The 14,491-nt window shown below is 49.1% G+C and overlaps 1 protein-coding gene across 1 annotated transcript; it reads right to left on the reverse strand.

The window, feature by feature from the left end:
* Positions 1 to 12,916: 12,916 nt before the first annotated feature.
* LOC144266077 (serine protease FAM111A-like) lies at positions 12,917 to 14,472 on the reverse strand. Its single transcript, XM_077819231.1, has 3 exons — positions 14,461 to 14,472; positions 13,658 to 14,396; positions 12,917 to 13,305 (listed from the first exon to the last, which is right to left on the reverse strand). The coding sequence occupies exons 1-3, from the start codon at positions 14,470 to 14,472 to the stop codon at positions 12,917 to 12,919; spliced, it is 1,140 nt and encodes a 379-aa protein (XP_077675357.1).
* Positions 14,473 to 14,491: the final 19 nt, after the last annotated feature.

Below are 14,491 nucleotides of genomic sequence, written 5' to 3' on the forward strand. Positions count from 1 at the left end.
TTTGAGAACCCCTGCCCTAGATAGCTGCGCTGCAGGGTTTGAACCCGTGAGTCGCTGTGACTCTGGGCAGCTATAAAGCAGGGGCTTTGATTGCCTGAGCTAAAGGATAGGCTCCAGCAGCCCCGAGGCTGTAGAAGTCATAAATCTCTATAAGTGATGCCCCCACTAGAGGAAGACAGAGTGCCGCTAGCCTGGGTTATGCATACAGCTCACTGCCCCACTTTTCTGTGAATTGCAATAGCTTTTCCTGACTGGTTGCCAGCAGCACCTGCAGTCAGACTGCCCTGAAACCTTGATGCTACTTTCACACAGCGAGTGTTTCTCTCAGCTGTTCGCTTAGCTTTTGAGTTAAACAGGTAAAAATCACACTCCTCAGAGGAAGAAAAGGAGGACTTGTGGCACCTTAGAGACTAACCAATTTATTTGAGCATGAGCTTTCATGAGCTACAGCTCACTTCATCGGATGCATTCAGTGGGGATCCTCAGAGGGGAATTGCCTTGGTCAAGAAGATGCCTCCCCAAGACGTAGGCAGTTCCCTGGGGATGCTAGGGTTATAGCATGGCTGGAAAATTGTCCCCTAACTGTCTCAGCCCTTTCCTAACTGCAACCCTGCTCACTCCTGGCTGCTATACCCCCCCCCCCCCGCAACTGATTCCCCCTCCTCCTCTGCTCCCCATTTGGCTGAACGAGTCTCCAATCTCTTCCAACCAACAGGGCTGGCTGCCCAGAGAAAGATCTCCCGCAACCATGGGGAGGAGACCCATCCCCGGTTTCCTCTTCACCTGCCCAAGAGCCTCCCGCTCCCTACGCATGAGCGAGGTGCCCCCACCCGCAGCAGCATGGAGCCCAGGAACTCCCTAGCACGGTAGGTGCAGCTGGGAGAGCAGATGCCAGCTGGATGGGAGTAATCAGCAGCACTACATCTGCCACCCACAGTCCGGAGACCCCAAGCCAGGAGCCCAGGGTCGGATAATTTCACAGTAGCGAAGGCTGCCCCAGCCCAGTCAGAATGTTCTGAGTCACCTGGCTGGGGCTGCTCTCATACCACTAGGAAATCCCCACAAATCCTAGCAGGGGCACCTGGTAAGTTTCTCGGATTCATTATCATTCACCTAACAAGGGAAATCATTATTGTGGAGCTAGTGATGAGCCCTGAAAAGCGGGTCGGAGCCAGCTGAGATCTCAGCTTCCCCCTTCCTCCGCGAACCAGCTAGATCATAGAATCACAGAAGATTAGGGTGGGAAGAGACCTCAGGAGGTCATCCAGTGCAACCCTCTGCTCAAAGCAGGACCAATCCCCAACTAAATCATCCCAGCCAGGGTTTGTCAAGCCTGACCTTAAAAACCTCTAAGGATGGAGATTCCACCACCTCCCTAGGGAACCCATTCCAGGGCTTCCCCACCCTCCTAGGCACCCCCAAAACACCTCGCTCCCTGGTGCCCCCAAACACCTCGCTTTGTGCCATGGGCGAATGCCACAGCTGCAGCACTGAGGCCTAACATCCTTCCAGTGGGTTTAGTGTCTGGGTTCACCTCCCAGCTCTGCTCTGGACTCTTTCCAAGGCCTTGGGTGACTCAGGCAGCTGAATGCCTCTGCGGCGCTGGGCCTGTCATGTACACCTTGTGCACAGCAGGTTACAGGGGTGCTCCTAGCAGGTCAGGCACCTGTACCAGATATGGACTGGCTGCAGAGCTTCCATCAGAGAAAGCGTTACCAGAGATGTGTTCCCTTTAAGGGCCATGAATACACTGCCAGGTATGGCTGGTGTATGCTCAGGGAAGGGATGTTACAGATGTTGCCGCCTAGTTTGGCATTCTAGCGTAGGGCCTTCTTAGGCCACGTCTACATGTCTACAGCTGTTACAGTGGCCTAGCTAGTACTGCAGCTGTGCCAGTGTAACCCTAGTCTAGATGTGTCCTACAGCAACGGAAGGGATTTTCCATCAGTAGAGTTAATCCACCTCTCCGAGGATTAGGGTTCCCAACCCTCCCTCTTTCGCCAGGAGTCTCCCACAATCACTCTCTATCTCCCGGAGGCTACCTCAGCCAAACCAGGAGATTTTGGGCGCTAACAGTCGGCACGGCAACGGAGCGAAAGCAGGCCCCTTTACCTTCTTTCACTCTGCCCCACACCTGGAAGCAGCCAGCACCATCCCTGCAGCCTGGAGGGGAACAGGGAGTCTCCGCGCACTGCCTCCACCCAGAGTGCCGACTCCGCAGCTCCCATTGGCCGGGAGCTGTCTCTGTCTCTCTGGGCCTCAGTTCCTTCCCCTGAGATGATTAAAGGATTGGAAAACATGCCATAGAGTGAGAGAGACAAGGGGCTCAATCTGTTGAATTTAACAAACAGAAGATTAAGAGATGACTTGATCCCAGCCTGTAAGTACCTACATGGGGAACAGACGTTTGATAATGGGCTCTTCAGTCTAGCAGACAAAGCTGTAACAAAATCCAATCGCTGGAAATTGAAGCTAGACAAATTCAGACTGGAAATAAGGTGGACATTTTTAACAGCGAGGGTAATTAACCATTGGACCAATTTACCAAGCCAAGCCTTGTGGTGAATTCTCCATTACTGGCAATTTTTCAACCAAGACGGGATGTTTTTCTGGCTCAAACAGGGATTATTTGGGGGCAGGTCTCTGGCCTGAGTTAGAAGAAGGTCAAACTAGATGATCACACTGGTCCCTTCTGGCCCTAGAATCTATGGATCTCTGTGCCATGAAGCTATGACCTGGTCCTTCTTTGGAAAGTGCTTTGAGATCCAGCTATAAAAGGTGCCATAGCTGTCCCATGTCGTATTGTTATTAGCTGAGATGAGATGATCCACTCCATGTAAACCAACAGTCCTACCCATGTCTCTTCACTGACCAAACAATCTACTGCTACATAGCTAAGGGTCATCTATGCCCCAATGCCTTGTGCATCCCACAATCACGCCAGTGCTATCTACCCCCTTGCTACAGAGAGGAAACTGAGGCACGGAGAGGTTTAAGGGCCAGATTGGGCACTTCTGAAAATCTGCTAGACACCTTTGCATCTTTAGGTGCCCACATACCTTTGCAGAGCTGGCCCCAAGTGACTTGCTCAAGGGCAAATGGATAGTTTGTGCCAGAGCCAGGGAGTGGAACCCAGGGCCCAGGCTAGGGCCTTACCCATCGGACAACCTTCTTCTGTGTGGGGGAGCTCAGAAGAGCCCTTTGTGGCCAGATTTGGTGTGAAGAGAACCCCTGCCCAACAGTTAGGAGAGGAGAGCCCATGCAATCCACACACAACTCATCTGTCTTGAGGAGTGGACGGGGGGCAGGCCTGCTGGGGTGAGCCTGGGGAGGGGAGCTGAGGGGGGATGGGACTTGGGACTCTGTGGATATGGGGAAAGTGGTGGATGTGATATATCTTGACTTTAGCAAAGCTTTTGATACAGTCTCCCACAGTATTCTTGCCAGCAAGTTAAAGAAGTATGGATTGGATGAATGGACTATAACGTGGATAGAAAGCTAGCTAGATTGTCAGGCTCAACAGGTAGTAATCAACTGCTCAATGTCTAGTTGGCAGCCGGTATCAAGTGGAGTGCCCCAGGGGTCGGTCCTGGGGCTGGTGTTGTTCAACATCTTTATCAATGATTTGGATGATGGGATTAAATGCACCCGCAGCAAGTTCGCGGATGACACTAAGATGCGGGGAGAGGTCGATAAGCTGGAGGGTAGGGATAGGGTCCAGAGTGACCTAGACAAATTGGAGGACTGAGCCAAAAGAAATCTGATGAGGTTCAACAAGCACAATGCAGAGTCCTGCACTTAGGAAGGAAGAATCCCATGCACCACTACAGGCTGGGGATTGACTGGCTGAGCAGCAGTTCTGCAGAAAAGGACCTGGGGATTACAGTGGATGAGAAGCTGGATATAAGTCAGCAGTGTGTTCTTGTTGCCGAGAAGGCCAACGGCGTATTGGGCTGTATTAGTAGGAGCATTGCCAGCAGATCGAGGGAAGTGATTATTCCCCTCTATTCGGCACTGGTGAGTCCACATCTGGAGTATTGTGTCCAATTTTGGCCACCCCACTACAGAAGGGATGTGGACAAATTGGAGAGAGTCCAGCGGAAGGCAACAAAAATGATTAGGGGGCTGGGGCACATGACTTACGAGGAGAAGCTGAGGGAACTGGGGTTATTTAGTCTGCAGAAGAAAAGAGTGAATGAGGATTTGATAGCAGCCTTCAAATACCTGAAGGGGGGTTCCAAAGAGGATGGAGCTTGGCTATTCTCAGTGGTGGCAGTTGACAGAACAAGGAGTAATGGTCTCAAGTTGCAGTGGGGGAGGTTTAGGTTGGATATTAGGAAACACTATTTCACTAGGAGGGTGATGAAGCACTGGAATGGATTCCCTAGGTGGTGGAATCTCCATCCTTAGAGGTTTTTAAGGTCAGGCTTGACAAATCCCTGGCTGGGATGATTTAGTTGGGGATTGGTCCTGCTTTGAGCAGGGGGTTGGACTAGATGACCTCCTGAGGTCTCTTCCAACCCTGATATTCTATGATTCTATGATTCTACAGGCCAGGTAGGGAGGACCTGGGGAGGGGAGCGGAGGAGGAAAGGAGCAGGGGAGCTAAAGAGGGATGGGACATGCCAGGTGGGGAGGATTGGATAAGGAAGCTGTGGGGGATGGGTTAGGCCTGGTAGGGGACTATGGGAGGGGAGCTGAGGTGCAGAGGGAGCTAGCCAGGTGGAGCGTGGGGGGGATTGGCTGAGGGAGTTGGGACGTAGTAAGGCTTAACAGGGAGCAAAGGTCTTAGCATGGCTAAGAAGGGACAAGCCTACTGTGGGCACCTTTCTAGATTGGGGATTTTTAATGGAGAAGTGCTGATTTGTAGGGAGCGGGGAGGTATGGGATGGAGCAGGACCCCTGCATGGCTTGGGAACCTCTGCCCAGCAGCTGCATCTCTCTGCTGTGGAGCTCCTAAGCTGCCCAGGGCTTGTGGATGGATCCGGCTTGTTTCCACACGACAAAGGATTTGTGGAAGTGTTTCTGCGGGGCTGGAGGGCCCAGGAACAGTTTCACGAGCTGCCACTGTCACCCAGCTGTCACCCAGCTTTGTTCTGCTCTTAGCATAATCGTTCGAGCGACGCACAGCTCTTCCCAGACCCGAAGCAGAGCTGTGGGTAGCTGGAAAGCTAGTCTCTTTCACCTACAGAAGTTGGGCCAATAAAAGATATTACCTCCCCCACCTTGTGTCTCTAGTAAACTACTGTGGCAGTAACTGAGCGCCTGGGAATTTATGTTAGCACCAGGAGAAAGCTGGAGGTCAGGGCCATATTTCCGCACTGCATTCTGCTGCCAAAGGTTACAGGCCCAGCGTGTGTGTGTAATTAATGGGCAGGCCCATGCATACGGATGATGGTGTGTGCTAACAGCTTGGGTAGCTGAAAAGGAGCTCACGGCACAAAAGCGATGCCAAGACCATGGGTTTGAGCAACGGGAAAACGGACACCAGAGCCTGGCAACGCCATTTACCTTCCTACTGCTGGTGAAGAGGGAGTTTTGCGGGGTTAGCTGGGGGTTTGTGCCTCAGGGGAGAGGAAGGATGTCCCAGTGGTTAGAGCACTAGCTCAGGATTCGGAATAGCCTGGTTCAGCTCCCTGGTCTGCACAGACTGACTATGCAACCTTGGGCAAGTCACTGAAATACCTTTACAATTCTGGCCCTAAGTGCCTAACTCCCCAAGACTCCGGCTCTTAGCCTTTCTATGCCTCAGTTCTCCTGCTGAACAAAGTGGAGAATAGCACTGCCCAGCCTGACAAGGGTGTGCAAGGATGACTACTCTAAGGGGTCACACACATCACAGCGTCTGTCAGCTGAGCTTATTGCACGCCCCAGGGATGGGGCTCCTTCCATCTCACCCTTCCCCAACAAGCTCCCTGGGTACCACTCACCTATCCCCCTCTACTTAGACACTTAGCACTTGCCTGCCTCCCTGCTCAGACCAGCGGTTCTGGATTCCCCGCTCCCACCCCCGGTCTCCCCTCCTCCCATGCCAGGTCCCCCCAGATAAGTTTCATAGCTAGGCTGCAGGATTTAGGATTTCAGTTTACAGTTATGAGCTCTTCTGGTTGTAAGGAACCATGAGCCTGCTGCCCAGTAGTCCTGAGTCTGCAGGCAGGCAAGCATTGTAGCTCTGAGGGGGGAACTAGCCCTTTGCTAACACTCAAGCCTGCAGATCTCCCCTACTGGGCCTGAGCCAAAGCCCTCTGGAAGCAACGAGAAGACTTAGAGTGAGGACAAAGGCACTGAGCCTCAAAAGTATTTAGGTTCCTAACTCCCACTGGTTTCAAGAGGAGTTAGGCACCTAAATACCCTAGAGATTCTGTGCCAGTGACCATTGTATAGGCTCACTGGCTGGTTCCACCTCCGTCCACACTACAGCCATGGTTTTCAGAAGCGATTAGCAATTTTGAGGGCTTCGGTTTCTGGCAGGGGGCGAGGAGGGAGGTGGGTTTGTCAGCTGGAGATACTAACTCACTGGAAGCCAGGCCTTTGTGGGGAGTCTCCCTTTCCAGGCACCCCTGAGATTAAGGCCCCCCCAAATCACTAGTCACTCAAACTTTGGCCTTATAAGCCCCACCCCATTTTTATAAGCTGTTTGGGACGCACTCCTTTTCCCTGGCTACCAACACAACCGGGCTGCAACTGCACAGCAAGGGTTGTCCCATGGCACACCCTGCCATCAACCGCATTTGTGCACCGGTATCGCCCACACTGTGTTTTGAACCATTGAATTGTGGGGAAAATCTAGGCCATTTTCCCAGCCTGCCTTGCCAGGGGATAGAGTTTGCACAGGACGTGCACACGGAGCAGCACTGGCTAGGCAAAGCATTCTGGGGCACACTATTGCACAGACAGCTCAGCCGGTTCGGTGACAGGGGCACAGCTGGGAGACTCCCCTCCCCTCTGTGCAGCTAAGACAGTATTAGGCCCTGGTTGAGGAGCTGACCATGTGCCATGCCATTGAGCTCACCAAGAGAAGGGCAGGCACAAACTACGCTCAGAGCTAACCAGCTGGCTACAAACTCAGTTAAAAGTTCTAGTACGAGACAACCTTAGATTTACTCCTCTGTGCCTGGAGCACCAGCAATGAGGAAGGAAAGGAAAATGGTTGGTAACGAGCAGAGATCCTGAGGATCCTTCGCTTCCTCAAACCTGTGAGCTTCCAATGGATACAGTCAAACCCTGGTTTGTTCTGGCTGGGCCAGGCACCAGAAAGCAGTTTCCTGCAGAGATAGCAAGGGTGCCTCTGTGCCCTTCCAGCAACCAAACTGTCAGGGAGCGTGTGCTTAGCCAGCCGCTGCTAAGGCTTTCCAGGCCCAAGCAAAAGGTAATTAAAGGGCAGACCTGTTTAGAAAAAAAATCCCTTCATTTCTCTTCTGTTCCTGATTTAAAAATAATTGGGCAGAGGTGTGAATGCAGAGCAGCTGGCAGAGATCAGCAAGGTAAGGGCAGCTGAGGCGTAGTTAGGACACCGTGGAGTGAAGTGGCAGAGGACCAGAGACCTCACCACAGATAAGCAGAAGCCGAGGAAGCCAGGGGGAGCCTAAGAAGCTCCTGGCTGCCTGGCCCATCGCTCTGGACTGAGCACAGTTACGCACACTGCAGCTGTGTGCAGGGAAGCCGCAGAACACCAGTCAAGAGGCAGAGGCAGGGCCGGGAGCAAGGACAGAGCAGGGAGAGGAGAACTAGCACCTATCTCAGACTCAGGAGGAGCAAGGTAACCCTTTGATGGCAGGCTTTTCCCAGGGGTCACACCAGCTGGGGTTCAAGGGTTAATACCCAGAGCAAAGATCTTACATTCCTTGAATGACCCAGACTGATATAACCTACAGGCAGGGGCTGCTTCCCGCAGTGCCAAGATGCAGCCACCTCTGGGGAAGAGTGTGGCAAACGCATGGTGTTTAGCACAGGAATCAGGAAGGGATCCCATGGTGAACTGAAGCTGCAGGGGTGAGGTTTAATCCCACTGGAGTTTGGCCAGGACCGCAGGGTTAGCAGCCCTACCCTAGCACAGCACTGGGGACCACTCGTGACGAGCCATCAGGACTATTTTCGGTTTCGCCACAAAGAATCGAGTCCAGTGCCCAAGTTGAAGAGGACACAAATGAGTCTGGGACCGATGCCCAAGAGCCATGAAGCTTCAGGAGCAAAGCTGGGATCTCTCCCTTGTGGTCACAATCTCTCCATGCACTCCTGGCAAATGGCTCAGCACCTCTCTCAGGGCCGAGCCAACACCTTCGGTGCAGCAGCAAGGCACCTGGAGCAACAGTGATTGGACATAGGGTGACCATCGGGACAGTCCCAATTTTGGGTCCTTTTCTTATATAGGCTCCTATTTTCCCTCACCCCCTATCCCAATTTTTTACATTTGCTGTCTGGTCACCCTAACTGGACAGAACAGCTGCCCCTGAGGCTGACAGCAGAGACCTGGCTGGCAGACAAGACCCTTCCTTGGATACCCAGCAGGAGATGGCATCATTGGGCTCTTGCATGGAGATTAAAGTGACTCCTCAAATAAAACCGATACAGCCCTGAGCATATGGGCTGGGATTTACAAAGGCAGCAAGTTAGCGGCCGGTACGCAGCTCCATGACACTCAGGCAGAGCCGTGTTTGGAGGGATTGCATGGATAAGGAAGACCCATCAGTGTCCTGGTCTTTGTGCCAGGGAGCTCCTGTCATTGGCCATCACAGTAACACCCAGCACAGCACTGTGTGTGATTACCAGTCACTGAAGTGGTTTGGTGCAGCCATGAGATCTCCAGCCAACGAGGAACAGGGAGGAGTCAGCGCTCGTAAGCATGTTTTCACTGGCAAAGCCTTTTCACCCAGAGCTTTGCAGACCTATGACCCAATGGGGGATTTGCCTGGGGCACCAGGGTTAGAGTGTCATAGGCTCGAATAAGCAAGGCTCTGTTTTACGTCTCCCTGCAGCGGTGTTGCTCTCAAGGCTGGCCGAGTACAGAGGAGAAGTGTGCCACTTACTGAAATGACACCGCTTCCTACAGCACAATGATTTTCTCTGGAGACTTCTTATCAATGCGCTGAGCTGGCTTGGGTGCTTATGATTGTAGCGGTCACAGCACAAGGTGATACCATTGGAGACTTTTCGGATTCTGCAACATCTGACAACCCACTGAACTCCACTCCTGACCGCTCCCTGCTCCCAATACACATACTAAATGGTAGAGGTTTCTTACTGGCTTAATAAAAACCTCAATGAACATATCAACACGAGAGATTTTTTTTTAAAATTTATGTAAAGATTGACAGGTTGGATAACTATTGGATACATAAGCACTTAACACTAAAGCTACATGGCACAGTGAGTATGTTTATAATCGGCACATGAGCATCAATACATAGGTATGAACACATTTTATCCCATTAAGAATTTTTAAGAGACATTTTCAGATTCAACAGCCTTTATTTCCTTTATCTAGTAACTAACTTCATTTTAGAGATTAAAAAAAACAAATCACTCATCTAATTTACTTATGACCTTGATGTACTCTTTGTGTAAGTCTCAACTTGCTCAATGAAACTGACGAGTCAGTTTCATTTTGCGGTTCATATGAGGTAACATAAGGCTGCAACCTCTGGGTTGCCAGCAGTGTAGGGCACTGTTTACTTTAAAACAATTTATAGGAGCAAGAACAAAAAAGAGCAGGAATCTCCCCCCTCTCTCCCAGGTGTTAAGATAAAAAGGAATCTGTCAGGTTAAACTGAGAAGGATGTGTCATCCCGTGGACCAGTTTAAAGACAATATTTCAGTTATAAGTGTGCATGTCGTTCCCTGTATGTAGAGTTTGCTGCACCAATTCAAATTTCATGCAACTCCCAGCCTACAAGGCAGAAAAATCTCTTCCTCAGCCACACACACAAAACACTGATTGTTTAGATATAAAATTAAATCCAACTATAACCCATCACTTGGGGTTTTGGAAAAAAGAATAAACAGCAAAGAGGAACAGATTTCCTATAAAAACTCAGAGCATTGGTCCATCTAGTTCAGAATCCTAGTCCAGCTGTGGCCAACGCTAGATGCTTAAGCAGAAGGCAAAAAGGCCCCATAATGCACCTGGCCAATTGCATAGTGTCAAACAAGAGGGAAATTCCTTCTCAGACCCCACCATGGGTGATTATTTCATGCCCTGAAGCACAAGGACTCGGACAACTGGATTTTATATATTGCCAGTGAGCTTGTAATGCTAGGGATAAATTACTAGTTATGCTGATGATAATGCAGTGGTAGTGTGGAAGTGATGCTGCTAATTCCTGTGTGTTACACCTTTGAGCGTACTAAGGGTGAACTAGATGATTCCAGAATCCTGAGCAGACTCAGAGTCAGTTAAGGGCTAGTGCAGCTAATAAAAAGCGCAGTGACTTCCTCTTTCCTGACAAGCCTGATTCTTGAGTGCTTATTCACAGTAGAGACGGAAAGTGAAAAGTGATTAGCCAAAGGATAGACTACAAGAGAAAGCAACGTAGAAATACACTCTTATTTCTCAGATCCATCACCACTGAGTACCACAGGCAGAAGAAGAAAGGGTTAAAATACCAGAGCTATAAAGCCTATAGTTACATGCATCTTTCATCCCTTCCAAACTGCTTTATATATTGTATATATAGGGATCACTTGCCTACCACTAAAACACTGTTACCACGAGGGAGAAACATAATTTAACAGGGACAATGCATAGCACAATGTACAGGAAGAGACATGAAGCACTTTGACTGAAATTACAGGTTTTTTTCCTTTCTTTTTGCTAAAATCTAATGATCAAGGACAGATTTTAGTTAGAACAGCATGGCTAATATCCTTGGTTTTGCTCCAAAAAAAGTGCTGTAAAAGTGCAGACTGCTTAAAGCTTTGGGTTTTGTTTTACACCTTGTCAAGGTTCCTCCCCCACTCTGAACTCTATGGTACAGATGTGGGGACCTGCATGAAAACATCCTAAGCTTACTTTTACCAGCTTACGTTAAAACTTCCCAAAGGTACAAATTAATTTTATCTTTTGTCCTTGGAATAACCACTGCCACCACCAAACTCTAACTGGGTTTACTGGGAAACGTAGTTTGGACACGTCTTTCCCCCAAAAATCCTCCCAACCCTTGCACCCAACTTCCTGGGAAAGGTTTGGTAAAAATCCTCACCAATTTGCATAGGTGACCACAGACGCAAACCCTTGGATCTGAGAACAATGAAAAGCATTCAGTTTTCTTACAAGAAGACTTTTAATAGAAATAGAAGTAAATAGGAGTAAAGAAATCACCCCTGTAAAATCAGGATGGTAGATACCTTACAGGGTAATTAGATTCAAAACATAGAGAATCCCTCTAGGCAAAACCTTAAGTTACAAAAAAGACACACAGACAGAAATAGTCATTCTATTCAGCACAATTCTTTTCTCAGCCATTTAAAGAAATCATAATCTAACACGTACCTAGCTAGATTACTGACTAAAAGTTCTAAGACTCCATTCCTGTTCTATCCCCGGCAAAGCAGCATACCAACAGACACACAGACCCTTTGTTTCTCTCCCTCCTCCCAGCTTTTGAAAGTATCTTGTCTCCTCATTGGTCATTTTGGTCAGGTGCCAGCGAGGTTACCTTTAGCTTCTTAACCCTTTACAGGTGAGAGGATATTTCCTCTGGCCAGGAGGGATTTTAAAGGGGTTTACCCTTCCCTTTACATTTATGACACACCTATTTAACTTCAATGACTGATGAACATTTTGGATAAAGGAAGCCTTTGCAGAAAGGAAGATTCAACACCCTCAGCCTTCTAGTCAAGGAGCGAGAGCTCACAACGAATCTCCAGGAGAGGAAGCGGAGATCAAGACACACAAAGTAAGAACTTTCAAACCTTTTTGCCTCTTGGAGCTATTAGACAGCACACACACACAGGTTTAAAAGTGGTTTGCAATTCCCCTTTCAATCTTGGTGAGTCAAATTAACCACGTCAGGGTAAAGTTCTGAAGCTGCTGTCCTGGGGTCTTTTCATTCTCATCAAGTAAAGCAGCTGTTTTGTTAGTTGCTTCCTCTCACCCCACAAAGTTTCTACTCTCCATAAAACTTGTTTGCCAGATGGAACAGTTCTGTAACGACTCAGATGGTTTTGAGGCCATGAGAAAAATAAAGATGTGAAATGAAAGTGATTTAGTTTAACTAGCACAGATCTCTGTGTGAACTAGTGAGTTTAATTTCACACCTTTAAACTGGTGCAACTTTTTCCATGTAGACAAAACCTCAGCATGATGCAAAAAACCCTGCAGTATGGTTCAATCCCTCCCTGATAGATTGTAACTGGGTTAAGGCTTTAGAAATTTTATTTTATAACATTTATTTTCATGACTTAGTTTAAAAAATAAGACTTGGACAAAATTTAAGAAATCGTACATTTTTGGATTAGACTTCTGGTTTAAAATTTCCCTAATTTGAAACTCTGACCCTGTTGCTTCATTACCAGAAACAAAGGCCTCAGACGGAGGTTCTTCCTGTGGGAGACAGAACATGGTATTTTAAAAGATCACTTAATTACAGAATCCTTTTTAAGAACCCACTAATTAGTTGCACCTCTTGGCAGTGAAGATGCATGTTACATAGCCAAATGATGGAACAGGACCCATGAATGTATGGGTCTCTTCTTACCACCACCACCACCTCCCAAGGTGTAAGTGATCATTCATGTAGATTAAGTGAAGCCAAGTCAGCTGAATGGGGATTTTATGGGTGGGTAAATCCACAGGTCAATTTTGATGGGAACTGCCAAGCAAAAATAAGTTGAAGGACAAAGGTTATGGAACGCAGTGATAAAATTGTTCCAACAAACAGGCCACTGGGAGATGGCACTGGAAAAGCATCGCAAGGATTCAGGCCCTGGGTCTCGGAGATGGAATTAAATCCGCCACTAAGGCCTCATTTTCCAAGTCGCTGTCACTTTCCATTACCACATCATTGGTCTCAGCGCTGGGGGCTCCCTCGCGGTTATTATGGAGAACCTCTGCAGTGCCCTCAGAGCCACCAGAGGGAGCCTCAGTATCTCTCAGATGGCCTTTGAGCACAGGCTTATACCACTCTGGATTCTTCTTTTTGATATCAGACAAAATGGCTTTTATCAACTGGCCCCACTCAACAATGCTGTGCTCCCGTTTACAGTAATTGTACAAGTAGCCAGCGGTGTGCATGTTGATCAGGCATCCGGATGCACCAAATGCAGGTGAGCCAGAGGAGCCACAGAAGAAGCTGGTGTCATATGTTAGGGGGGATCAAAGAGCACAGGGATGGTAAGGGAGTTAAAAAGAGCGAGAGCTGGAGTAAAATATAAAAAGTGACTCTAACTGGCCCATTTCCAGGTCGGCCTGTGCCACCCCTCCCCTTAGGACTTCAGCCCCGAGCGGGGCCGGCTCTAGGATTTTTGCTGCCCCAAGCAAAAAAATTTTTGGCAGCCCCTGTTTTTTTTTCTTGCCCCCCACCTCCCACCCCTTCCCCAAATCCCCGGCCCCGCGTCCTCCTTGGGTGTGCCAGATTCCCCCCCCATTGCCTCCTGTGGCTCCCCCCCCACAACCCCCCGCCCTAGCTCACCTCCGCTCTGCCACAGAAGAAGCTGATGACTATGTTAGGATTGGCAGTCACTTCCTGGAAGCTCCTTGGCGTGAACATGTGGATGCACTGGCTGGTTCTGCTCTCAGGGATGGTACCACAACTGGTGCTGCTGTGGCCTTCCACCTGCCCTTTCTGGAGGCGTTCTCTGCATCTCCACCCCCGCTTAAGTGGGGCTACTATAGAACAGCCATCTGTGGACTTCTCCTTTCCATCTGGGTGGCCAACAATATAAATCAGGCCCCTACATGGTGGTGAAGATATACATTTTGCCAACCCATTTGGGAATTTAGAGCTCCTTTCCTTCAATTTCAAGATGGCATAATCAAGAGCCTGGCATGAGACTTCCAAGCAAGGCTCTATGTAGAACCAATCATCCTCCTTAGGGTGTTTGTTTTCATAAGAGAAGGCAACCTTGACAGACTGACTAATTTCTGCCCAGTGCTGCTCCTCGACTCCTGGTCCTGCTACACTGCTCACCACGTGATGACAGGTGAGGATGTACCCATCACATAATACAAAGCAAGTGGCACAGCCCCTGTTTCCATTGTAGTCCCATTCTACATACCCTACTGAGTTGCTGAGTCCAGCAAGGAGTCTATGCACTCGAACTGGAGTGGAGTTCTTCGCCTCCTTACTAAAATTTTTTCTATGCAGTTCCAGCAGAGCTTTGATGTGTTTGCCTGACTCTCGAATCTCCTCCTTAAAGAACTCTTTGATCAATTCACTTTGGTTCTTTAATTCAGGATACTGTACCAGAACAGCTAGGTTAAATTGATAGAATGCTTCCCCCGTCGCTCCCGAGTGGCCCCACCATGCTGCTCATTCCTTGCCTTAACGGCACG

Source organism: Eretmochelys imbricata, chromosome 6 (assembly GCF_965152235.1).
Source record: "Eretmochelys imbricata isolate rEreImb1 chromosome 6, rEreImb1.hap1, whole genome shotgun sequence".
Classification (NCBI taxonomy): Eukaryota; Metazoa; Chordata; order Testudines; family Cheloniidae; genus Eretmochelys; species Eretmochelys imbricata.

Excerpts from the sequence above, each read along its gene's own strand:
- LOC144266077 (XM_077819231.1), bottom strand. Across the intron at positions 13,306-13,657 it reads GACTGCCAATCCTAACATAG|TAACATATGACACCAGCTTC; the intron begins TCATCAGCTTCT and ends TTTGATCCCCCC.